The sequence below is a fragment of the Pempheris klunzingeri genome, chromosome 20 (genome assembly GCF_042242105.1).
Source record: "Pempheris klunzingeri isolate RE-2024b chromosome 20, fPemKlu1.hap1, whole genome shotgun sequence".
Lineage (NCBI taxonomy): Eukaryota > Metazoa > Chordata > Actinopteri > Acropomatiformes > Pempheridae > Pempheris > Pempheris klunzingeri.
The window spans coordinates 14,302,593-14,327,963 of NC_092031.1; the positions used below are offsets into that span (position 1 = coordinate 14,302,593).

At 43.2% G+C, this 25,371-nt stretch overlaps 2 protein-coding genes across 2 annotated transcripts in view; one reads left to right on the forward strand and one right to left on the reverse strand.

Moving 5' to 3' along the window:
• Positions 1–13,519, forward strand: part of LOC139219867 (cytohesin-3-like) — a 31,861-nt gene extending 18,342 nt beyond the window's left edge. The window contains exons 6-13 of the mRNA XM_070851865.1: positions 198–278; positions 377–489; positions 2,669–2,817; positions 2,992–3,103; positions 7,071–7,147; positions 9,248–9,319; positions 9,454–9,608; positions 12,039–13,519. Coding sequence (XP_070707966.1) covers positions 198–278; positions 377–489; positions 2,669–2,817; positions 2,992–3,103; positions 7,071–7,147; positions 9,248–9,319; positions 9,454–9,608; positions 12,039–12,111 — 832 coding nt within the window. The 3' untranslated portion in view covers positions 12,112–13,519. The remainder of the gene's footprint in view (positions 1–197; positions 279–376; positions 490–2,668; positions 2,818–2,991; positions 3,104–7,070; positions 7,148–9,247; positions 9,320–9,453; positions 9,609–12,038) is intronic.
• A 1,428-nt stretch (positions 13,520–14,947) lies between these two features.
• Positions 14,948–24,845, reverse strand: usp42 (ubiquitin specific peptidase 42). Its single transcript, XM_070851984.1, has 18 exons — positions 24,774–24,845; positions 23,153–23,402; positions 22,132–22,338; positions 21,810–21,920; positions 21,478–21,577; positions 20,815–20,882; positions 20,648–20,718; positions 20,435–20,517; positions 20,213–20,324; positions 19,993–20,133; positions 18,979–19,079; positions 18,447–18,612; positions 17,598–18,326; positions 17,413–17,495; positions 16,091–17,200; positions 15,359–15,672; positions 15,176–15,241; positions 14,948–15,052 (listed from the first exon to the last, which is right to left on the reverse strand). Exons 2-17 carry the CDS (start codon positions 23,391–23,393, stop codon positions 15,180–15,182), a joined length of 3,699 nt encoding a protein of 1,232 aa, XP_070708085.1. The 5' UTR covers positions 23,394–23,402; positions 24,774–24,845; the 3' UTR covers positions 14,948–15,052; positions 15,176–15,179.
• Positions 24,846–25,371: the final 526 nt, after the last annotated feature.

Here is a 25,371-nt window from a genome sequence, read left to right on the forward strand (position 1 = left end):
CAGGAATTCAGGTTGAGAAATGCTTTCTTGGAAGTAATATGGTTTTCTCTACCCCGTCTTCTGGGTTCACACTGTGTTCAGAGTCAGAGGAATCCACCCGGAGGTGTTTTGATATGCCCTTGATGCTCAACTCTGGCTTAGAGTTGGAATGATATTGGAAATCTGATTTTCCTTTTTTTTTTTCTTCCAATCACCAGGGATGACTTCAACATCAAGGTGCTGCAGGCTTTCGTGGAACTGCATGAATTTGCAGACCTGAACCTTGTCCAAGCACTACGGTCAGCAGACAGATTAACCCAAATATTAATTACACCAACTATGTCCTCCCTGTGGCATCGCAAATTAAATCCTCCTCCTCCTCTCCCTCTAATTGTAGGCAGTTCCTGTGGAGTTTCCGTTTGCCAGGTGAAGCCCAGAAGATCGACCGTATGATGGAGGCGTTCGCCTCGCGGTACTGCCAGTGCAACCCAGGAGTCTTTCAGTCGACAGGTCAGACACAAAGCCAGCTACTGAAGCGTAAATCACTGGTTTCCAACCTTTTTGTCAGATGAACCCCCACAGGCCTGTCAGATGAGCTCCAGTGCCCCTTCATCGACACTGGCCCTCATACTTCAAATATAACACTATTTTAACACTATTAATAGTATGAAAAAAAATAATATGAAAATGTATATCTTTTAACAGTCAGTGTTTAGTTTGTCAAGTTTGCATTCGTTCTACTACCATTTACTGTTGATGATGTCGACCCAATGTAGAATTCTTCGTAACTTCAGTTTTTTCAAATGAGTCGAGCCAATCTTACCACTCGTCCCTTGGAAACTGCAGAAGTTACCCCTGGGAGAAGTCGCCCATGTTGGGAATCAGTGGTCAACAATTGTTGAGTTGTTTATACAATATGAGCAAAGTGTGAAATCCATTATGCTGCGAAAAGTCAATGTACTGACGAGCAGTCTAGTCTAATGTGCCAACAGAAGTACTGCCCGAGGGTCCAGGGTGCATTGAGCGATGGCCTGTTTTTTCTTTTAATGCATTTCAATCATTAAGCCATATGAGTTACTGTAAGTGAAGCAGAATGAGGATTAACCAGATTACAGTAACTACAGATCGCAGCAGATGAGTTCAGAGTAAGCAACCAGCAACAAACAGGGGGTATCCATTATTCAGGAAGACTCAATCTGCCTGAGTGATCATGGCGTTGTGATAAACAAATCCTGCAACTACAACAGTCAGTAAATAATTAAAGACGATTGAGAGCAACCTACTGCGTACAAAATTGTTGAGGATGCATGTGGTTCCGTGGAGGGAATACTCCCAAGTTTTGTCAATTCAGGTGATGGATCACCATCTCAAAATTTAATGATGTGTGATGGTAAAGCTACACACAAGATTTTTTTGGACTTTTTAGAGATATGGGATTGTCTAGGGACAGGATGAAATGACACGACTTGTAGATTTTTCAGTTGATGATGAAATATTTCAAACTATCACACCCACATAGGCCATGTTGCTCTAAACTATAACACAACTGTGTGTTCTTTTTGTCAGTGGCCTCATAAAGTCTCATTGACAGTCTGTGCAGGCACGTACAGTATCTTTGTGTGTGCGACAGTTGTGGTTGTAGGGCAGAGCAGCAGCTTTGAACCATGTGTGTAACAGTAACTGCACAGTCAGCCCATTAAAACATAAAATGATCAGGGATCTTTAATTACCAGGGGCACGGAGCATTTCTGTCAGTGCCTCATCCATCGTCCTCATCAATGTTTTGATTACGCTGGCATTCCTTTGGCAGTTACCAGCACCTCTCGCCCCATAGTACACAGAGAGAATGTGTGTTAGCGGGCGGACAATAGGCAGCGCGCGACAGCCAGGACCAAAGTGTGTCAGTGAGAGGAGACAGACAGACGAGAATGAATGATTCATTTACAGGCAGCCACTGGCCCGTGTGTGTCTGAACATTAACACACAGTGGAGAGACTAAAACACTGCTACCCACCCCCCTTACTTTTGCTTTCTCGATCTCACACACACACACACACTTTTTCAAATGCAGTATAAATTCAAAATTATTATTAAAAAAAATGGTTTGCAGGAGTCTAAAAGTAATCCACTTGTAAAATAGAGAGAGAGAAAGACTAAACCTGTGCCTGTATGCTTCTCACCTCTACCAGCCACTGAGAAAATGCCTTTAAATCAATTACAAAAACAAATGGCTAATAGACACACAAAAGGTCATAATGACCACAAAATATCACCATATGCTGATGACATCCTCTTATATGTATTGAAACCTCAAAATGTTACACCATTTACAAAGTAAAAGGAAAATAAAAACTTGTCCAATAACCTGGACTTGAATGATCTGATATGTATTTATTATTTTTATTTATAAATCTTATGAGGAAAGGACGTGCCACTGGCAGATAATACAGTGACTATGGGAATTATGGTAAATGTGTCCTATTTTTGGTCTTGGTGGGCAGCTTATGTCATTATCTGTTAATACTCGTTCCGCCTATCCAGTGTTCTGCATTGAGTAATTTGTGCAACTCTCTGATCTCTTCAGACCTGGTAATAACACGCAATATGTGGGTAACAACAGGTATAAATGGGGTCTTTATGGCAGGACAGACTTTTGTAACGCATCTGAATCCCTTACTGTTTCTCTCAGATACCTGCTATGTGCTGTCATTCGCTATCATCATGCTGAACACCAGCCTACATAACCCCAACGTCAGAGACAAGCCCCCTGTAGAGCGCTTTATCTCCATGAACAGAGGCATTAATGAAGGAGGAGATCTACCAGAGGAGCTTCTCAGGGTGAGGATTTATCTGTAATGAGTGTGTGTGTGTGTGTGTGTGTGTGTGTGTGTGTGTTTGTGTGTGTGATGATTGATCTCTGTGATCGTTCTGCTGCACCCACCCCATACGGATGAGGCATCTTCTCCACTGTTTCCCTTTCTGATTAATAGTTTTCCTCCCCTCTGTCTGCAGAATCTTTACGACAGCATCAAAAATGAGCCCTTCAAAATCCCAGAGGATGATGGGAACGATCTGACGCACACATTCTTCAACCCCGATAGAGAAGGCTGGCTCTTAAAGCTCGGTATGTGCATTTAGAGCCACAAAAGTGGCCTTGATTGTGCTCATTTATGTCAGCAGAGCCTCAACATCAGTTTGATGAGCAGTGTTCTTCATTTCCCTGGTGTTGAGTGTTTTTTTGTTGTTTCTTTGCCTTTAACATGTTTTTGATGGGCTTTCAGGCGGCCATTTGGAGGTCGACACTGCTCGGGCAACAATGGCTGAAAAATACCCGTTACATAGCTTAGAATTTGTCAATTGCAATAGAATTAAACATTAAGTCCCTGTTTGTCTCTGTATGCTACATTTCTATTAATGTTTCTATTACTAATTTCTATTAGTAAAATGACACAATGACAGATGTCATGCATGAATAACACCAGTTTCACCGATTAAGAGCTTGACATTTAACTTTCTTCTCAAGAAACGGGTGATGCTGTCTCCGATAGTAAAATGTGGAAAACCCCTGCCTCACCAGGCTTAAATGTTGGTAACAACGCCAAAACTACAGAAACAACAAATTTGGATTAGCTCATGATTTCTGCCCACGCAACCTGAAACCTGCCCACCTTCTCGATGGTGTTACGTTGCTAGATCTGTGACGCAGCTGCAAAATGACTTGTCTCTTTGTCCTTCATCGTGTGACCTCTCGTTTTTGTTTGTGCGTCTCGTACTGTCTCTCCTCTCCTTCTCCTCTCGATTAAAGCATGCTCGTTTTGCGTGATTACACTTTCACCTTCTCTCTCTCTCTGTCTCTCTGGCATGGTGATTTTTGTGCTTGTTGTGTCTTTCGAAGTCCACTTCCTCTCTCTAACCTTTCAACCTTTCACCTTTTGTTCTGCTCTTTCATTCTGTTCTGTGATGGCCGTTCCTTCTTAAATCTCTGTTTTAGGAGGTAGGTAACACTCCTTCCTCCATCCTCCCGGTTCATCACAGAGTGCCCTCATACTGGCTGCCATTATCTCCCTGGCACACCGGGCCCCTGAACATGCTAGCCACCTCATTTAATTGGCTTATTGTATCAGAGATGTTATTGGGCCAAAAAAGAACAGCATCGTGAGGTGATGGGTTATCTCATTTAAAGGCGAGCTGGAGGTCAGTGATCTCTCTCATTCTGCATGGGGATTGGCTGCACTCTTCTTGAGGCTCCGGAGGTGCTGGATGACACACAGGTCTCGTCTCGGTTGGTGCGCATACAGAGCGCAAGTTTTTATCCCAAGAAGCCTTAGCATACAGGATAACTGTTCACCTCAACAAACCGCAGTACCACTCAGTACATCCCCTTTATCACCCTTCCTCTTTTCACAAAGATGTACAATGATTAAGGGATAAAGAAGAAAAAGGCATGAATGTAAGCATATGCAATAGTAGGTCACAATCATTAGTGATCAGGTGAGTTTTAAACAAGCCCTCAGTGATTAAAGTTATTTAAACCCCTTAATAATGAAGGTGAACATTACTTTATTCTGTATTCACTGTCGTTGCCGTGCATGTCGTGCAATGGACAGTTATACTGGAGATAATGGGTGCTTCCACCGTCGAGTTCACTTCCATATTGGTCAGGACAATTGATTTAAACTGTGCTTGTTTAAAGGAATAGCGCAAAATTTGGGGAAATGTGCTTGTTCACTTTTTTGTTAAGAGTTAAATGAGAAGATGAACACAGCTCTCATGTCTGTACTGTAAATATGAACACTGCTAGCAGCCAGTTAGCTTAGCTTAGCACAATATCTGGAAACAGAGGGAAACAAATATCTGCATATGAACACAGAATCTGAGCCAAAGGGTAAGATTTTAGTAGCACAAGTGTTCTGGTTTCTGTTTATAATCCATTAGTAGTCTAAGTGGTATTGATCAATCACATTTTAGTCCCGAAAAATTGTCCCACGTCCCCAGAGGCTATGTTGTGGTCAGACGATAGCTGATGGTTTCTGAGATTGTCTTCTCAGCTAACTCTCTGCAAGAGAGTGAAAAGTGCATTTCTGAGAATTTCATGCTTTTACTTTAAAGCTGTTGAGTCACCAAATTGTATTAAAACAGAGCGAGTCAAGCAACTGACTAAATCGAACTCTTCATGACGAAAACCGCAGCATGCTTTGGAATATTTTTTCCACATAAATGAGCTTTGCCTCCTCGTAGATTTCCACGATACACCCTGAGGTGATCAGAGACCGTCCTGTGTGTCGTACAGCTCCTGTGTAGCTATCTGCCACGAAACACAGTCATGCTCCAGCTTCGGTGAATGGGCTGCTTGAGTCTGCGCTGTGGGAATGCGTATCTACCACTGTGTGGCTGGTCATGCGGTGAAATAGTGGAGACCCTCGCCTATTTTCATTCTTCTCCCTCTGTTCCTGTCCTACAGGCCTCAGTACCCCACACTGCTGCTTCTCCTCCTCCAGTACAGATCCCTCTTTTTTTTTTTTTTTTTTTTTGCTCTCAATCCCACCAGCTTCACTTGCCACATCATTATAGGTCCAATTTCTCCCATTAGTGAATTCCATGCTAATTTTAGCTCCATCAAAGGAGTCCCTGCTTAATGAGAGAAGATGTTTTTTTTTTGTTTTAATGAAGCACTCTGCTGGCCTGTCTGGTGGCTGAATATGACATATTTCTGCACTGCTATGAGACTGTGAAGCTCTGTAAGCTCTCATTACACTACACTATTAACCAGGGCTGAGCCTGCTGCTGTGCCTGAATACATCATCATTCAGTGTGAACAGCATGTCATAAAAGCCACTTATTTAAACCTTCTCACGGTATATTTCAGAAGAATAAGATCTGCAGAGACATGGCTAAGACTCTGGTGTACACTGACATACATACCATCATACCATCTAATTAATATTCATATTAGACAAATGGCTGTCGGTGTGGAGTTCTTCATGTGAGGACTTCAGATTCATCCTCAAAATAAACTTTGACTAAATTACACTCATGGGGAATATTTTTTTTTATCCTGCCCCATAATATAAATTCCGAAAGTTGAGTGATGCAAGACTTCTGACTCCCTCGCACTTTTGAGCCGCCTCACATTTATTTGCACTCCCTCTCCTTGGTGTCCATAAACAAACAACAGAATGATAAATCTGCCTTAGAAACAAGCAAACACGGATGGTTGTGCTGCAGAAAGCACACGATAAATGTCAGGTTCTGAGGATAAAATTTAACATGGCTGAGGAGGATAAATAGCTACCTAGACTGCCATATTGTTTGACCGCAGTAAAACATATATTTTGGATTTATCCAACAATTTAAACTAGATTTTAAAAGCTCACTCCATTTCAGTGACTAAAATGCAGCCGATGCATCTGAACAACAAACGTTGCTCATATATAATGGAGATGTGGGATTTTACTCCAGCTAGCAGTATAGAATGAAAATCTGGGTCAAGTGAACATTACATATTGATTACATCAGTAACGGCTGTTTCATGCTCGTTCTGTGAAGTCAGCAAACGTGTTATTATGGTGCACATGTTGCAGACTGTACATTGACATCAGCCACATTATGCCTTTCTGATTACATAGGTAAATTTTCTCACTGATGGTGTAATTAACAGAAAATCCAATAATCCCAATAATCTACTTTTATCTGATGATGGGGGCAGATGGAGAGATTGCGTCTCTCATAAGGATATCCCACAATCAGACGTTTTAATTGTACTCACTCCTGCTTTAGTCGTCACATGTATTTTGTGTGGCGTGTACATATGAGGGAACAGTTTTTTACAAGCTGCCCCCCCACCCCGACTCTCGGCTGCAGAGCCCTCAGGCCTCAATCTCCTGAGACTGGGAGGGGGGGTGCTGTAGTGTGCAGTGGGAGTGTGCAGAAAGGACTACGAGGCCTCTGATTGAGCCTAATATTGCAGAGAGCTGATGATCAGAACCAGATGTGGCACGTGGAGCTGAGGTCTCCTGCAGGTTAGCTTCTACGTGCACAAACGCCATCACCTCCTCAGTTTGAGCTCAAATGGTGTGCGCTTCTCTCCACAGGCGGCAGGGTGAAGACGTGGAAGAGGCGGTGGTTCATCCTGACTGACAACTGCCTCTATTACTTTGAATACACAACGGTAAGTTAGTGGATCGACTGTATCGTATGCACATGACAGCTGCTTGCAAACTCAATCTGGGTTTGGTTGTTCACCTGAATGCATATTACACAAATATTTATTGCAGATTACCATCAGAACAAAAAAAAAACTTTTAATGAAGTGGATGTGAAAGAAATAGTAATAGGAATAAAGTAAATTGTTTTATTTGCTTTTTTTCGCTGAGTTAGACGAGAAGATTGACACCACTCTCACATCTGTGTGCTGAATATGAAGCTACAGCCAGGAGATGGGTAGCTTAGCTTAGCATCAAGACTGGAGACAGGTGGAAACAGCTAGCCTGGCTGTGTCTGAAGCTAAAGAAATGTACTTACCAGCACCTCTGATGTTCACTACTTAACACGTTACATGTTGCTTGTACAATCTGAACTAACGTTTATGTGGTTTTCAGGGGATTATGTGGCTGTGTCTCCAGGCTGTGATATTTAATATTTAATATTTATTAAATATTTAATCTAATATTGGTAGTCTAGCAAAGTGTGTGGAATAGCTGATGTGTAAATATAATGGTACAGGTGAAGTGCGACAGGACTGTAAGTGAAGTGGAAACATAAAAAAATAAAGAGCGCACATGTAATCTTTATCTTTTCATGCACCTTCAAACACACACACACACACACACACACACACACACACACAGAGGTCTTTGCCCCCAGCTCTGCCTCTTTAACAGATGCAGCCCCTTTGACCTGAATGAACCTCACTCCAGCAATTAACATGAGGCATCATGGGAAACATCTGCAAAGTCTACGGCACACATCTGGCCCCACTAAGCCGCAAGCTAAGTGCCTCCCCCAACCCGCTGCCTGTCACCCCAGCACCCCCATTTCTGAGAACACCCCACCCCCTCAAACACACACACACACACACACACACACAGGCACTGATCCCTCAGCACGAACACGTGCACACTGCAGCGGGGGCACACGCGCTCAGTAAGGCGCACACACAGCCAGCTGTGAGCAGCTGTCCCAGGGCATTTCCTCCCCCCGCTGTGCCCCCTCATTAGTAGGAAGATGACAAGCAGGACACAGGGCCGTTCCTCAAGGTCCCCCTCAGTGCACACACACACACACACACACACACACACCTCACATCTGGCCCTGCCGACACAATGGCAGTCGCCGGAGGATGGAGAGTGTAGGGTTACGTCTCCCTCGGGTGCTGTCCCCTACGTGACCAGGATGAATAAAAACCTCCAGGGTGCTTTCATCACCACCTTGTTTTTTACTTTGGTGCTGTCAGGTGCAATATAGTAGAAACTATAACAGTAAAATACTGAACTTCACCGCAGTGGAGATTAAAGGTGCTGCATGTCGCACTGAAAAACTTTGTGTCATTATTTTCTTCTAATTTGTAGCTGTTATAAATAGTAATTTAAAATGGCTTTGAGCAACAACAACAATAATAATAATAGTAAGTAATAAAATCAGTCATTTCCAACACATTTTAACACCAAATGACGCTAAAAACCACATACTGCTTTTGTATTCTGTATTGTATTGTATTCTGACTAACAGTCTGCAGCCTCGCTAGCAGCATGTTAACATACTTGTTACATGCTTGTTGCAGGTATAATGTTAGACTCTCTATGTTTTTACCATGTTCACCGTCTTTCAAGCATTTCAGCACTGAACACAAAGAACAGCGGAGTTTTGTGGGTATTTGGTCATAAACCAAAATACTGGGTACGTTTTGGACAAAGTCAGGCAAAGGAAGATCTAGAAGTAAATGTCTTGTTGGTGACGGCGTTCATGGGAAATTCTGAGAAATGAGCAGTAATGAGTGGTGTGATCAAGAGGCTACCCATCATCTTAACTATGGTTTTACTCATGAATATTAACAGGTATCACAACTAATTTGACAATGATCTGTTCATTTAAGGAATGCCCTTATCTTGGCTGGATCCTTTCTTAATTATGTGTCACTGTGGCCTCATTACATGCTGATGTTGTCCTTTGTCCTGATTCCCATCTTGGACGGTGGTTAAGAGACATGTACGTAGTGAATGACTAATGTGGTGCTGAGTGTTTTCTCTGTATATGTGTGTGTTTTTTCCAGGATAAAGAGCCTCGTGGAATTATTCCTCTGGAGAACCTCAGCATCAGAGAGGTGGATGAGCCCAGGAAACCTGTAAGGAGAAACTCCAGACACAGTCATGTCCCCCTAAATCACCTTGAAGTTCACACAGAGAACATAAGCTTTGTATAAACAAACCCAAAAATGTTTCTCAGACATGTTATTTTTGCCTCCTGTTGTCTCCACAGAACTGCTTCGAGCTCTACAACCCCAACCACAAAGGTCAGGTGATCAAGGCCTGCAAGACAGAGGCGGACGGGCGAGTCGTCGAGGGCAACCACGTAGTGTACAGGATATCGGCCCCCACACCGGAGGAGAAGGAGGAGTGGATCAAATCCATCAAGTAAGGGACGGCGTGTTAGCGAGGATCCATTTACACTGAGAGGGCACTTAGCCAATGTCGGGCTGCTCCCATGTGGGACTTTCTCATGTCTGACCTTGACTGTGAGACCTCGACACACACACTCACACACACACACACACACACACACACACACACACACACACACACACACACACACACACACACACACACACAGGCTGGTGACTAAACGTGACTCGTTTCTCACACTTGCACACAGATAACACACAGAGGTGATTTCTGCTCTGCTGGATAAGCTCACTTCCCTTCGATTAGGGCTCAGAGAGCAAAGAAAAACACACACACACACACGCAAACACACACACACACAGACACATATGCAAACACACAGAGCTACTCAGGCACAATGCTGCTATGCTGCCGCGCTCTTAGAAGTCTTTTGGCAACACGCACACCTGATCTGTCCAGTGGAAAAGCTACCTTGTTAACCAGGAAGGAGAGTGGAGGTGCGTCAGTAAATTGGACCCAGTGGGAAATTGATCAGCCGGCTGGTTATCATCCACTCAGCTGCAGCTCCACCGGCAAATATGATCAATATCACAGCAGAAATCATATTACACAATGCTTCCATGCTCTAATGATATTAAAAAAACACTTTGCATTGACATATGTGTATCCATTAATGAAAGTAGTGGGTTTTTCAGAGAAGTTACTGGAAATCTTGTCCGGGTGAGGCTGCTTCATGTGCAGTTAAAGTGATTGGAAAGAGGAGAGAGGTGGTCACTTTTCTAGGTTTGGGAGATCCAGTCGGTTGACCTTCACACGACACTACACGTTTCACACCCCTGATGCAGGTCTCGGAGCGTTTTTAGTGTGAACCAGGAGTGTGTTTTAGTCCAGCCACATATCGCAGTATGTAGTCTCTTCCCGTCACTGTTGGATCGGTGGGGATCACAGATTGGACTCAGCGGGACGGAGCTGTGCTGCCTCAGACACACTCTCACTTGACTCAGCTGCTGGGGCGGCAGACTGTCCTGTGGTCAGCAGATTCACACACACACACACACACACACACACGGTGTATCCACACAGTCCCACCTGACTCATCTGTGAGGCTGGAAACTGCTCTTGTGGTGACTGTTCTCTGTGAACACACACACACACACACACACACATAAAAGACTGGAGACCTCAGCTCTGCTGCTGGGAAAGCAGCCTGTTATTCAGCGTTATTCCCATCCTCAGTGTGTGTCAGTGACGACACTTTAGGGTGTGGAGCTTTCCTACAGGAAGCAGTTTAAAGCAGCTCAGATGGAGCTTTTATAACAGCAGTGTGTCAAATGTTTGTAAAGTAAAAGTTGTGTAACTCTTACTGACAAATAAGGATCATCTGACTCTGCAGGTCTCCTCAGGAGTATTTTAGCTCACTGTTGTGGTTCACTGTAACCACTGTCACTGAGTTGCTTTTTGGCTAAACAGTTCTTAGGAAGAAAACCTTGACAAACACAAAACAGGAGGCAAAGTCAGCAACTGGTGAACATAATGTTACATTTAGCCCCATATTTCCCTCAGGGGCTGGTGGAGACCAAAGCAGAGTTGAAAGGAAAGGGACTATTGTTGCTAATGTGTCAGTATCCCAGTTATGGAGTCAGGGCAGCCAATAATGCATTTATATTTTTTTCTTTATAGTACTTTAAAGAAGAGTTTTGTGGTGACCAGAGCTTTCCGTGAACTAGCACACTATCACGTGTGCACTCCCCCCGGAAATCTGCAGGGCTGAAAGTTAACAAACAAGCAGTCATAGTGACATGGAGACACTAGTGGAAACAAATCAGCAGCGACTGTATCCTGTCAGGCTTCTTTTACTTCGTACATTTCGATTCACAGCTTTCTCCTCTAAGACGGCTTTCGACTGACTAGTCGAAGCCATATTTGTTGCATCATTGAGTGGGTTTTGTTGTTTGGTGTGTTGTTTTTTCTGTGGATGACATGAAGAATGAGGTCTGGAACTATTTATAGTGTAGCAAGAGGGGTTTGATTGAGGGACAGGTTTGAGAGGTGTAACAAACAGTAAATGTCAGGTGTTGGTGTTGATCACGCTGAATCAAACAGGTTTCTCTCTACATCCCTGCAGAATGCAGTGCAGACATAAGACGTGATGCGTTTTGGGTAAGATGCACTGACTGATAGAGACACGACAGATTAAGGTCAAGTTAGTACACTGAGAAATTACTGGACTTCATCCCAAAATAGTCTCGGAGTGCTCTGGACATCACAAACTGATCACGTGTTACAGTGTTTTTCTTCATCTCTTGATAGCAATAGACGTTTCTGAATCTCTGTATTTAAAATACATCTTGTCCTCGATGTTTACGACAAAATAATCTGGACAGCGAACGCAGGATTAAATGGTCGATCTGTGATCCGATACTTCCTGTCCTCTCTCCACAGAGCAAGCATCAGCAGGGATCCTTTCTACGACATGCTGGCCACCAGGAAGCGGAGGATAGCCAATAAGAAATGATGACCGCCCACCTTCAGCCACATCTGCATCGCCACCATGTCTGTGACCAGCAGAGACCTCACGTTTTGTGTGTGTGTGTGTGTGTTATGAAGGCCTCCCGTTTGTTCTGTCAGGGCTGGAGGACAAGCAGCAGACACAGGTGGGAGTTTTTCAGACTGCAATGGATCAGGTTTATTGCCACCTGAAGATTGTCTGCGCCGCAATTCTCAGTTGATATGAAGGTTTTACTCAATCCGGCACAGACTTTGAACACTGATGTGCCATTTGGGAACTGTGCGCATAATCTTTACTGGGCTGGACGATGAAAAATGAACAAAAGGATGAGGACTACAGTTTTCTGGAGGAACAGCCGGGACTGGAATGGACGCAGCCACAGGAAAGGAGCGGCTGTGACAAGAGTGCCCTCTGCTGGACGCACAAGGATTCAAATCTCCTGCACTGTGCAAGTGCAGGATGAGGATTTGAAACCTGAGCATCCACCCTCATCACACGGCATTCCTTTCGTCCAGACCAGCTCGCCTGGTTGGTCACCTGCCAGCGAGCCTCCCAGATGCCAGTCAACGTTTTATTATCTTCACCTCAAATGTCCTCTGACAACTGCCAACACCAACAATGTTTTGTAGTATCCTGCAACTACAGAAAGCCTCAAGCTCATAAATCAGCTGGTCTGATTAACCCTCAAGTGACTGAATCTGTATATGCAAACACTCAGATTTATTCTAGAAAATGAAACTCATACTTCATTTAGAGTACGCTCCCTTATTTCCTCATAGAAGGCAAAGAAATGGATGCAGGTTGAGGAATAATACTTTACATAATAACGAGTGTAATGACCCTTTTAAGTGACTCATCTTATATATTGAAGATCCACCTCTGTGATCAAGTTCATTTCTTTTGTATTTATTTTCTTAAGTTGTTAAACAAAAGAGGCAGCCCCACGATTTACATTATGCATGTATAGTATATGATGTACATACCATTTTATTTCCCCTTTGTTGTGTTTATGTAGCATGTAAATCATAACGGCCGTAGCCTATACCCGTTCACCTTTTTAGTTTAACAGCTGACAGTTTACAATAGTGGAGGAGGGACTTTGCGGAGCTCTTTGCGGAGCAGTGAGACCTCCTCACACTGTTATTACTGGAGATCAGATAATACATGATGCTATATGAAAGGAAACGCTCTGTGCCGAGTTCGACAGGAGAGCACAGGACACAGACAGGCTCAAAAACACCCTTAAATATTGTGTGAAAGCTGACTGGAATCTGAGAACTGTTTTTCCCCAAACTGATCAAGCCAGCTCGCAGCTGAGTTTTGAGGTTTAAATATGGTTTGAGCTCCGTTTGGGGGAAACAGCTCCTCAATACTTTGATGAAGACTTTGAATAAAAATTCATGCTGATCAAAAAGTTTTTGTGTACATTTAAATTTAGTGAGAACTTAGCTTGACTCGCTAAACTTACCCGGTCTTTGGTTGTTCCTAACATGGAAACAGTGCTGTGAATAAAAGGTAGTCAAGCTGAGCAGTCTAACTGATCAGAATAGCTGGAAAAGTGTGTGTATTTAACAAAACCTGAATACAGAAGTGCTCTCAATTTCCACCCTCACGTAATGTATCTACATAATTTAACTGCAGTGGAAAGCTTGTTCAACAAGAGGCTCGAATACAATCAATCTATTCCTAGTACATAATACAAAAGGCAGACAGGAGCTGTTCAAAAATCCCTGGCAACTCAATCAGCATTTTTCCATTCGTTTCAACGCAGCTTGTAAATGAAGTCAAAAGAAACTGGAACAAATTACAATTTCTGACATTAACAAATGTATTTTAAGGCTTTTACCTTATACAATGTATAAATTCGGACATGCTAAACTAAAGATATAACAGCAGTTTTTCAACTTCTGTCTAAAGTTGAAGAAAAAAAAAAAAAAAAAAAAAAAAAAAAATCATACTCATTACAGATTTTTGTCCAGAAAATATGGTCAAAATTAACAGTTTTTCTAAAAACAAAGCAAAACATCTACTGATAACCCTGATACAGGATTTTTACATATAAAAATAACTGATAGTACAGTTCAAAATTAAATTCACAGTATTTTTATGACGCTAGAAGACACAAACTGTATTTTTCATTAAAAAGCAAACACAAATGGTCCACAGCCATAATGACAAATTTTTGATGTGTGTTTTTTTTTTTTAAATGTTAAAAAGGAAAAAAACATGTGAGAGGAGGGAGAGGCGTGATCCAGAGAAAAACCTCCGCTTCTGTAAAAAAGTTTAAAAATTACAGAGAGTGAATCTTAGGCTTCGGAGCAACATGGAAATGAGAAAAAAACAAAAAGAAGCTGGGAAATGTCCTCAAGTCTGTCCAGGGTTAACGTGGAGGTATCAGTCAGCGAAGCCTTGTTTCCACCACTGCACTGTCCAATTCATGAAGATCTCCCTCTGTTAGTTTGTCCGCTCCCAGTGGGATCAAAAACTCAAAAGCGTATCGGCTCTGTAGATATGGTGACATCTTAAACTTGCAGCCAACATGATGCCTTTCAGTTCTTCTCTTAGGCAAAAACGTTTCCCTTTTGTTTTGCTCTGATTTGAAGCAGGTGGATATCTGTGATGGATGTTAACAAGTTTTCAAGTCCTGAGTTCCACTGATCAGCAGCAGTTGAGATGTTTAAGCTCCAGGCTTTGTTTGTGTTCATACAAGTATATATTAACTTCTTTTTTTTTTTTTTTCTCATCATAAATGTTCAACAGGTGACAGTTTTTTTTAACCATAGTTAGGAGAATTACGCAAAACAAATCAATGCCTTAAAAAAAAAAGATTTTTGAACATTTAAAACACTTTAGTTGTGGTAAAAATACATTATATTCCCGATGAAGAAGCACCACGTCAAAAATCTGATGTCATTCCTCTGCTGTTGTTAAAATGGTGTTGATGTGTCTGAAACGAAAAAGAAGAGGCCTTCAATACAATCGGTTTGCACAGCTATGACTTCCTACTATTCATTAGCAGTGACTGTACTAGAACATACTGTGATAATCATTAAAAAAGGCGCCCACTCACAGAGTCAGTGTTTCAAGCCACTGGAGAATCTGTGGGAGTCGCCATTGGTTTGGCTGTAACCATTTCCTGGAAGAAAAAGAACAACAACAAAAAACCACTTTAGATGGACAAGCTCCACAGCAGCATTTGTTTCAGCTCTTTAGTGACTTCTGAGGCCGACTGAATGTGAAAAACCCATCGTACCTGTGTGTCCGTTGAGATAGCGGTGTGTTGAACCGTTTGTGGGTGAGGCGTGGTGAGAGAGCAGTAGATGGTCACTGCTGCCGTCAGCGCAGTCTGTGCGCCGGCGTTTTTCTGGCGAGAGACCATTGTCGCGTTTAGCGTCCTCTGTGTCGTAGTAGCGTCGCTTGCGGCTCTCCCTCTCCTCGCTGCTTCTGTTCTTGTGGCTCTGAGCTGCTCCTGGGCTGTGCTGCTCGGCCTCGCTGTCCCGCTGCCTCCGCTTTTTCTTCTTCTTCTTTTTTGTTTCAGTGGCTCGCCCTGAATCCACATCAGAGCTTCTGGGGGAAGACAGAACACGAAGCATGATTATTCACAATCCCAATCAAATCCAAACCCGAATGAGGCTTTGTCATCATCTAAAAAACACAACAGGGCTGGAAAATATCAAATAGTGAGAGAATGCCAAATAACATCCTCACAGAGCCGAAGATAAAGTCTTTAAATGTCTTGTTTCTTCAACTAAAAGTTAAAAATGCTCAGCAGATTTTCCACTATTGAAAATGTGCTAAAACAAGAATTTGAATAATTAAGTAATTGTTTTGGGGCCAAAATAATGAGAATGAAATCATGCAATTCATGTTGTAATGTAGGATAGTGACAGTGATCCTCCAACACTGAATGGTTGTGAAAAATGGTAAATATTACTAAAACAAAGCGTACACAAAGAAGTGTCTACAGAATGAAGGTGTCACCCACCCGCTCTCGTGGTGTCTGTCTTTATCCTTTGACTTCTTCTTTTTCTTGCTCTTTTTGTGTTTTTTAGAGCGCCGAGCCTCAGAGCTGTCGTCGCTCTCCCTGCTCAGAGGGTCAGCAGTCCTCTGGTGACTCTGATCCTCCCTGTTCTGAGCCAATTCAAGCGTGGAGGGACGAGCCTGAGGGGGCGAGCCCTTGGCCTTCGTGGAGGCTTCTGGCTCTGTGGCAGGCGAGGAAGTCTCCTCTTTTGACTGGTAAAAGTCCCTCTCCCTGCCGTTGCTCTTGTCCTTCATCACCCGGGATTCTCGACTCTCCTCCTGCCACCTCCAGCGACTATTAGACTCCTCGCGGTGCCCCCTCCGCTCACGGTCCCAGTCCTCTCTGGACCGGTGGTGGTGATAGTGGTGGTAATGGTGAGAGCACCTGTCACGATCGCGCTCCCTGGGATGGTAGACGACGGCCCGCTCCCAGCGACGCTCAGGCTCCCAGTCCCTGTAGTAACGATTGTAAGGAGGCAAACGATCCCTGTGGGAGCGATGATACTGGTTGGAATCTCGGTAGTCCCGTCTGTAGCGGTAACGATCACCGTCACTTTCCCGCTCCTGACTCCTGTCCCTGTAGTGTCTCTCCCTGTCTCTGCTCCGATCAGAGTACGGTCTGTGTCGCTCCCTGTCTCGGGAAGACTGTCTTTCACTGCCTCTAGAACTGGGCTTGGACTGGTGCTGCTCTTTATCATCTGTACGCCCTTCAGTCCCTGCTGACGGACCACTGGTCTGTGGTGGATCCATTGCTTCATCCCCACTTCTGCTGAGCCTCCGTGGAGCTGCAGAGGTGGTGCTTTGGGAGCAGTCTGGCTGGATGGATAAGGCCGCACTGATGCTGCCATGATGAGCAGAAGAGGAAGCAGATTCTCTGGTTGTGACGGAATGGGTCTTTGTAGCAGTAGCTGAAGGTGGAGAGCTAACAGCGGGGGATGCTGTAGGCTGAGGCAGCGGTTCGGACACAGTTTTAGCCCTTGTGTCAGGAGTGGAGAGCTGCTGGCTTTCACTAGCAGCAGGATGGTTGCTCTGGGAGGAGCTGGCCTGGGATGAGCCAGATGTACGTGTCTCTTTGCTGGAAAAACAAACAGAACATACAAGCGTATAAATACTTCCTACTACCACACTTTTAGGTGCATTGAAACTGATTTAAGTAATAAACTAGTTTGAAACCAATTACAGTAACCTAAGCTCACTACTCAAAGATTAATTACCCAATATGTGGTTGACAGATTATTCACTTTTTTCCAGCTCAGTGTGACAGTGACAGTGTGTAAGTGAACTTACCTTGTTTCACTATGGTCACTGTCTAGTCCATTAGCAGCAACAGTAGCCACAGAGGATGAACTGCTGTGATTACTGCCAGAGATCTGAGGAGCAAAAACATGAGACAATTTAGACACACAACTACGGCTCTTGATCTCATCAATATATTATTAGAAGTTAGCAAAACCACAAAGATTCTAAATTACTTTATCAGGATTGTTGTGTCCATTCACTTTGTGGTGTCCGTAATGGTGTCCGTTCTGACTGGATTTAGAGAGGCCATAGGTCGATCCATTTAGTCTGTTACCATTGTGGTGCACTCCTGACTCTCCGTTGGTGGCTTGAGGAGATTTATCAAAGACCTCTCCCGTTCTGTTGTTTCCATTAAGGTGAGACTTGGCTAAACAGCCGTTATCCAGAGTGCCGCAGTTCTCCTGGTCCGACTCCTCTGAGGACTCTTGGCCGTATGGCACCAAGAATGACGCTCCATTCCCTCCAGCGTGGTGACCCCCATTACTGCAAGATGTGCCGTTAACGTGGTTTAGCTGACGTGGAACAAAGCGAATGTCTGAGTGGACGTCTGAGGTAGACTGTGAGGAGGATAAAGAGCTGGAGGAGGAGGAGCTGCTGCTGGAGGAGGAGGAGGAGGACGAGGAGGAGGAGGAGGAGCTGCTGCTGCTGCTGGCAGAGGACGGCTGGCTGTAAGAGGACGAAGAGGAGGATGGGCGGTTCTGTTTGCCTTGTCCAATGAAGAATGAAAGCTTCTGGCGTTTGTCGTGGTCTGGGATCATTGTGGGGCGGCTAATTGAGTGGGAGATGGAAGAGGAAGAGGCCAGTCCATGGCTAGGCTTTCCCACAACACTGCTGCTGGTGCTGGGCTTGGAGTTGGTGGGATAGTCCCTCAGAGATCCATTCCCATTAACATGCAGCGTGCTCTGAGGAGGAAACAAAAAGGACACAAGAACATTGATTGAGTGTTCAGGACAAACACTGACTATACACCTTTAATTGATAGCATTCAAATATGTATTTAGATGTAAGCAAGTGTGCAGTACCTTGGCCATGTGTGGCGGCAACTGGGGACCTATGAAGCCAATGTTGTTGTGGTGGACGGTGGTGTTGATGCGTGGTATCACCACCGGTCGTGGAGACGACTGACCAGGGATGCCTGGGTTATGGCTCATGTGGCTGTAGTCCCCCGTTTTCTTCACGTCACTGGACCTGATGACACAAAATAAAAACGGGAACATTAGCGATAGGAAACATTTTAAATGACCAATGTTAATTGGGTGACAGGGTTCATGTTACAGATCTTGAGACTTTAATGTTTCATTAACAATAACGGGGGGCGGATATGTATTGCAATATTAGTTGTGTGAGTAGTTGAGCTGAAATGTTACCACAAAGTTGATAATTGAAAGAATCATTCAACGCTAAACTGTATTTAAACTTTATTGAGCACGAGGGGGCAAACAGACACTACATGATTGCTTTGATTATAATTCTCTTATTACCCATTAATTCTGAATCCAAGTTCACTTATGACCACAACATTAAAAAAAAAAAAAAAAAGAACAGTTTACTCACTTGATGTAGAAAAGGACATAGGCCTGCTGGTTGAGGACAGACCTGATGTCACTGACAGAAACAGAGGAGTCGTTCATCTGGTACCACTGCCCATTGCTTGCCTGTTAGACACAACACAACAGTTGGCAGGTTTTAACATATTTGCTGAACAGACTCATCATTGTTACGCAAATGTTACTTTTCTCCGTTTCAGTTTCTGAATTGGCTTTGAGGCGTTACAAATATCAGAACTTTTGACTGTCCAAAAGTCACCATATATAAATGTGTTATCATACATATACGTAACAGAATAATGCTCATGTTTGTATGCTTGTACACACTCAAACTAAGACCTTGGTCTGTTAAGAGTCACAGGAATACTGAATTCAAATGTTATCAGGGTTCCCACACATTTGTGTTGACACAAATTCAAAATTGACTTTTCAAAAGACTCAAAATAAAATTTCCATATTATGTGAAGTCAGAAATTATTACTACACTGGACAAACAGGAGACATCTCTTTATATTGCCCTGTGCTTTGGACTTATTGCATCTCATTATATGGAAACTACTTAACTAAAACAGGAATGTTCCACAATAAATAATGTAAAATACAACAAGCACTAAAAATACAGGAGGTGTGTCCTCTGTGGCCTATGTAGTGATACACTGTATTTTGGCATTGTTTCAGAGTCTCTGTCTAACATTATATGAAAGCCACTTCAAAGACATTACATTACAGCTATGGAAAATGAGTTTGCCATTATGTTAAATTACATAGAAGTATATCTGCGATCATTTCTAAAACAACTGATGTCAATTCACAAATTCCATGAGTTTTCCAAAGCTTTCAAGGTTTTTATGAATTCTATGACTTTTCCAGGCCTGGAAAACAAGCTTTTGAAATTCCATGACATTTCCAAGTTTTCCATGACAGTGAGAACCCAGTGTTTGAGAGATATATGTGCTGTATGTGTTCTTGGCAGCAGAACGCCCTGACAGATAAGAACAGTGGTCCGTATCAGTGCCAGTACCTTAATATAGCAGAAGTAGTGTCCAGCATGACAGCTGAATCCAGAGTGGACCAGCACAGCATACAGTCCATAGACCTGGGGCTCCCCTTGGGTTTGAGACATGAAGGGCCGCAGGTCCAGGTACTCTGGATATTTCACGTCCTGATGACCAAAAAACTGCAGATTAATATCAAGCTACCCTCAATTATGGGTTCTGAATATTAGAGTCAATTCATGTTACCTTTGTGATTTTGCCTCCACTGAAGTTTGCAAAGCGTTTGAGTGAGAGGGTGAGCACATTGGAGCTGCGGTGGATGGTAAATCTCTTTGAGGCTGTGACCATTTTTTTGCACCTGAAACAGATTTTCAGTTAACTAGCTGGCAAGCACATATATGAACAATCAAATAAATGGCTCTTTCTTGTTTTATTTGGTAAATTCTTTTTGTCTGTAAAACAACTGACTTGGTGCATTTGTAGGCGTTTTCTCCATCCAGCTGTTCTGGCTTGACAAACTGCTCCAGAGCCTTGGAGACACTGGGAGCCGTCTGCGCAGAGAGAAAATGTGATTTTGATACTGTTCTTAACATCCTTGCAAAAATATCTTGATCAGTTTGTAACACATTTGCAGCAAACAGAGACATCAGGCCCACAGATGACAGACTTTGGTGTATTTACCTTAATTTCCAGAGTAATATCCAAAAAAGGGTCAAATGTATCCGAGACTGCTTTGCAGTTTAAACATTTAACTGAAAAAGAAAAAAAAAACAGTATTTATATTTATAAAAAACAAGACCTCACGTAGAAAGATGAATGAAGAAAACAAATCAACACTAATAACTTACCTCTGGACCTTAGATACCCGCCAAATACTTGATGGATGAAAGTGGTTGCCTGCGTTTGCCTGTCCAATCTTTCACAAAGACAAATATGAGGAGGGGAAAAAAAAACAGTGACATCAATGATATAATTGGTTGCTTTATTAATCCAACAAACAAATATTCTCTGACTAAAGAGAAAGCAATGTCACTTTACAGTATTGTTCATTGACAAGTCACAGCACATTACGGGCCAGAGAGCAGGAGTGAGGAAGGGAGGAATTAGAGCAAGAGTAATTAGTTGAGAGGCCACCTGTTACTACAGAATAAGGATCGACCTGATACTTGAGGTTCCTAAAATCCGTTTTTACACGTCCCTTGAGAACCACAGTGGTGAGTATGTCTATTAAACATGCATGTGTGCCTCATGTGTGTACATAACCTAGACGGCAATGACTCTACACTGATTTTTATACACGACAGCAGAAAAACACGAAAGTGTCTACATATAGTTTTTTCATCCAAGATTTATATCAGCACAATACGGAATACATGGAATATATGATTATTACCCTTCACAGTTTATGACCAATGTGAAAATTAAATAACTAATTATTAAAGAAAAGCCAGGTAAGCATATAGTTGTGTTATCCTAAGCTGTGTATGGTTTTACAAATGGATGAAACTTACTTGGTTCCAGGTAAGCAGGACTTTTGCATAGCATCCACTGTGTACCGCAGGAACTCGTGGGCATCCTCCTGGCTTCCATAGCGGAAGTGCTTTGCAATCCCTGTGAGAGAAAAAAACACACATTAGTGAGACATGCAAGAGGCTGATAAATGTATTTTACTTAAATGTAGATAGAAAATTAAAAACTCAAGCCACAAACTCTCACCACCAAATTTCCCTCCAAAATTAAAAAGGTAAACAGCTACACAGCGCCTCCTGTCATTCATTTCATGTAAACAATTTTAGAAAAAAGGTGCCACTTCAGTGTTTCAGATCCACAAACAACCACTTACTTTTGAGCTCATTGAGCACACCAATGGGCTTAATAACATTCCCAGAGTTGGCAAAAACCTGAATGATGTGGTTTTGCATGGTGCACATCATACAGAATCCCGGCTCGTGACCTGCAGCAGGACAGATGGACAAAATATTGATGAGTAAGACCTGAATCATGCGAGAAAGCAGCTCATAGATAGTGCCGAAGTGACCAAGATAGATGCAATAATGTGTGTGAATGCTGCAACACAGCATACACACTATTGTTATTATTACATGACTGTACAATTACACAATCATCTCCTTTGCACAAAGAAGCACCATAAAACACAAACGTACATGTTTTTGAGTGTTCTCGCGTCAGCATGTAGTTGGCAAACGGAGGGGTGTAGGTGAGACACTGCAGGGCTGAGTTGAGGAAGCAAGTGTTCCCCATGTTCTGCAGGCCAGCACCAATGCGGTGAACCTGGGTCCACTTTAGGTTGAGCCGCTCTGCAGGGAAGAGGACCTTCTGGGGCAAGTCAATGCCGTCATCACTGCTTATCACTGGACACACAGAGCCAACATCATTACTAAAATTAGATTCAATGCATTTGCCAGGTCAAGGACATCAACGAGTGCCTGTTTAAGTACACACCAGCACGTAGTAAGGGAATATCAGAACCTTTCAGGCATAGCTATCAGTCTAACCAGTTACATAATGAGATTCTGACTGTAAAACCAGCTGAAGAAGTTAAGACCAGATAGAGTTTACTTTCTCTTTTGTTCCTGCTTAAACTCTGCTGCTGATCTTTATGTCAAAACACCAACTGCGTCACAAGCTGATTGATCATGCTCTCACTTTAAAACTGGCTTGGTTATGCAACTGGATGAATGAAAGTAGAGTGAAAGCAGCCGCACAACACCCACTAAACGGTTCTGTCACACTCAACAGTAGAAACAAGCTTAGCTTCATTAGCGCAGCTTTGTATTGTTTATGTGTAAGATTCCACATAACAATTAGCTTTGCAAGAGTGTGTTATTAAAACCAACAACAGCCTGTTCTGCAACAGAAAATGGAAATTAGCAACATGGTCTTTTTTGTGAAAACTACTTAAGATAGCCACAGGTAAAAAACATTATGTTTTGAACCTGCATTTGTTTTGAGAACTCACAAAGTCAACATCAGTCTTCACAACATCACTCTTTGATAACAGGGGGTGAGGGGTGAAGGATAAATAAAGCAGAGAGTATAACTTGGCTGAGCCCAGGTCTGCACGCAATGGAATATGTGTAACCAGCCAACATCCTAAATAGTTTCCTCCCAGAACACAGTGACACATGCATTAAATACACAGCTGATAAAAACCCTTGCTCCTACCTTGCTCCTTGGGCCGATCCACAGAGGAGGGTGTACTGTTGTAGACTGCAGCTCCGGGCGTTGGGCCCAGGCAGCCTCCTGGAGCCTTCAGCCTCGGAGAGTCACTGGGCATGGTGGGACCCATTGCCCAGCTGCTGGAACAGCTGCCTTCCATCCCCACGTCTCCACTGGTGAAGGGAGATCGCTTACACCCGACTGACTCGTGGTCAGACTTTTCTGAAGATCTGTCAACTATGGTCATTGTTCATTGCTGTATGAGGGGCAGAAAATACAGTTCAAGTCCAAGGTTTCGTTTTGTTTTTTACATTTCTGTTGTTGCTCTATATGCAGACATATCTGTGTGTTGCACACGACACAATCTAAATGCCTTGGTGTTGACCAGCTGAATTAATATATAGAATGATAATATTTTCTCAACTTCTTCGACTGTCCTGGATAAATGAAACACACACTAAATTATAGATGCCTTGGGATGTCAGGGATATCCTACATTGCCAGAGGACACTAAAGTGCCAGCAACTGTATTGCAGATTACTCATATAACAAAGTCAGTGGGAGCAGGCTGGAATAACTAAATCTCTCAGCATGCTATTAGTATCGCTAGAATTTTATACTAGGACTAAACAAGAGACGTAGTGGCTTGATGTTGGAGAAAAAGTCTTGGCTGATTGATCACACTTAGCAAGCGGATCAATTTACAAAAGCTTTGAACAAAACAATAGCAGGGCCTGAAACTAGGTTAGTAATATTTATTATTCAGCCACCGCTTGTTTCTAAAAACCAGATCCACTCAGCTTCTGTTGAAAGCATATATAAGCACTTTGCAAGGTTTCCTTTGAAATAAGCAAACGTCAGAAGACAATGTCAAGCTATTCTCTTCTAGTTTGAACATGTCCAAATCAACAAACTTGTGAGACCTAACATGAAATTTATTTCGCCGTGTTTAAGTTACCAAGTGAACGAGCCCGAAGGAGGAAATGTCCTGGTCGGAAGCACGTTTACAACAGCAGCTGTTCCCTCCCACCTGCTCCGGCAGACTGGCTCATGTTGGCTAGCAGACGGCTGCTAGGCCCTTCACACGCAGCGCCGCTAAACCTCCATAAAACACGCGTCAAACCCGTCGGTGGCCGGTGTAGGAGATGGAGCACCCTTTAAAACCTCTCTTTTCTGGCCGAGGACTGGAAGAGAATAACTGATGAGGACCCAGTGACTCCAGAGGCCACCGACACCATGGAAACGGCGAACGTAACACAGAGCTACCGAGCCGAGCTAACATTACATTGATGCTAACGCTGCTAGCTAGCTCGGCACGATGGAGGCTGAGCGACATGGCGGGGAGCAACATAACTGTGAAACATAGTTGTTAAATGGTAGTATTTTGTTTCCACCTCGAAATGAATTAGATTTACAGTGCGTGGGCCCGAGTAATGGCAGGTCCAACTAGCTTAGAAAGGAGGGGCTCGACACCGGCGGCCGTGTGTGCTCACTGCGCTGCTCGCTCCGACATGACAGAGAACCGGTGTAAGGCTACTACAACAAATCTCAGCGGCTCAGGCCGTCGGAAATATCACCGCTACACACTTAAAGTGCCACTCAATCACGAAAGTTACAACACACTTACCTGGAATCTATTATGAATACGTTAATAGCGGTTGTAAATCCATTCCTTATTTCCAGCGGGTGTCCGGCGGTGAACAATGACGTAGCTAATTGCCCCACGGGTACATCCGGGTACCTGTGATGAAACGAGGCTTCTGATTGGCCCATTCGCAGTTTCTCTGTGAGGAACGTGTTTCGGGAAGATCCGTCGCATGTACACACCTCTGACCTTTGTGTACATCTTGTACTACCAAGACTGTGTGCTGTATACCCCCAGTTACACTAGAGGTGGATCCATCACAATAATTTGGCTTTAACCTGACAGTCAGATTGACTGTTTCTAGGCTGAAATGCCCACACAGTATTTTCCCTTGTAAAGGCTTTGGGAATATGACAGAGAGCATTCCCTGTGACCAGTAGCTCCACATTTAAACTGCCATCAGACACATGTAAAGGCCAGAGAACAAAAAAAATAGTTTGAACATCCATGCACAGAAATAAATGCACCCATGTCCGTATAAAATCAAAACTTATTGGGTCCACAATTGCTTTTCAATTTGCTGATTGCTTGTAGGTCCGTTTTTCAATTTGTTATAATTGTGATACGTTCACAGCAACAT

Coding starts and splice junctions, on each gene's coding strand:
- usp42 (XM_070851984.1), bottom strand. CDS start 23,393: ATGACCATAGTTGACAGATCTTCAGAAAAGTCTGACCACGAGTCAGTC. Junction 19,080..19,992: donor ACTACTTCTGCTATATTAAG/GTACTGGCACTG, acceptor TGTGTCTAACAG/GCAAGCAATGGGCAGTGGTA. Junction 17,496..17,597: donor GACACAACAATCCTGATAAA/GTAATTTAGAAT, acceptor TTTGCTCCTCAG/ATCTCTGGCAGTAATCACAG.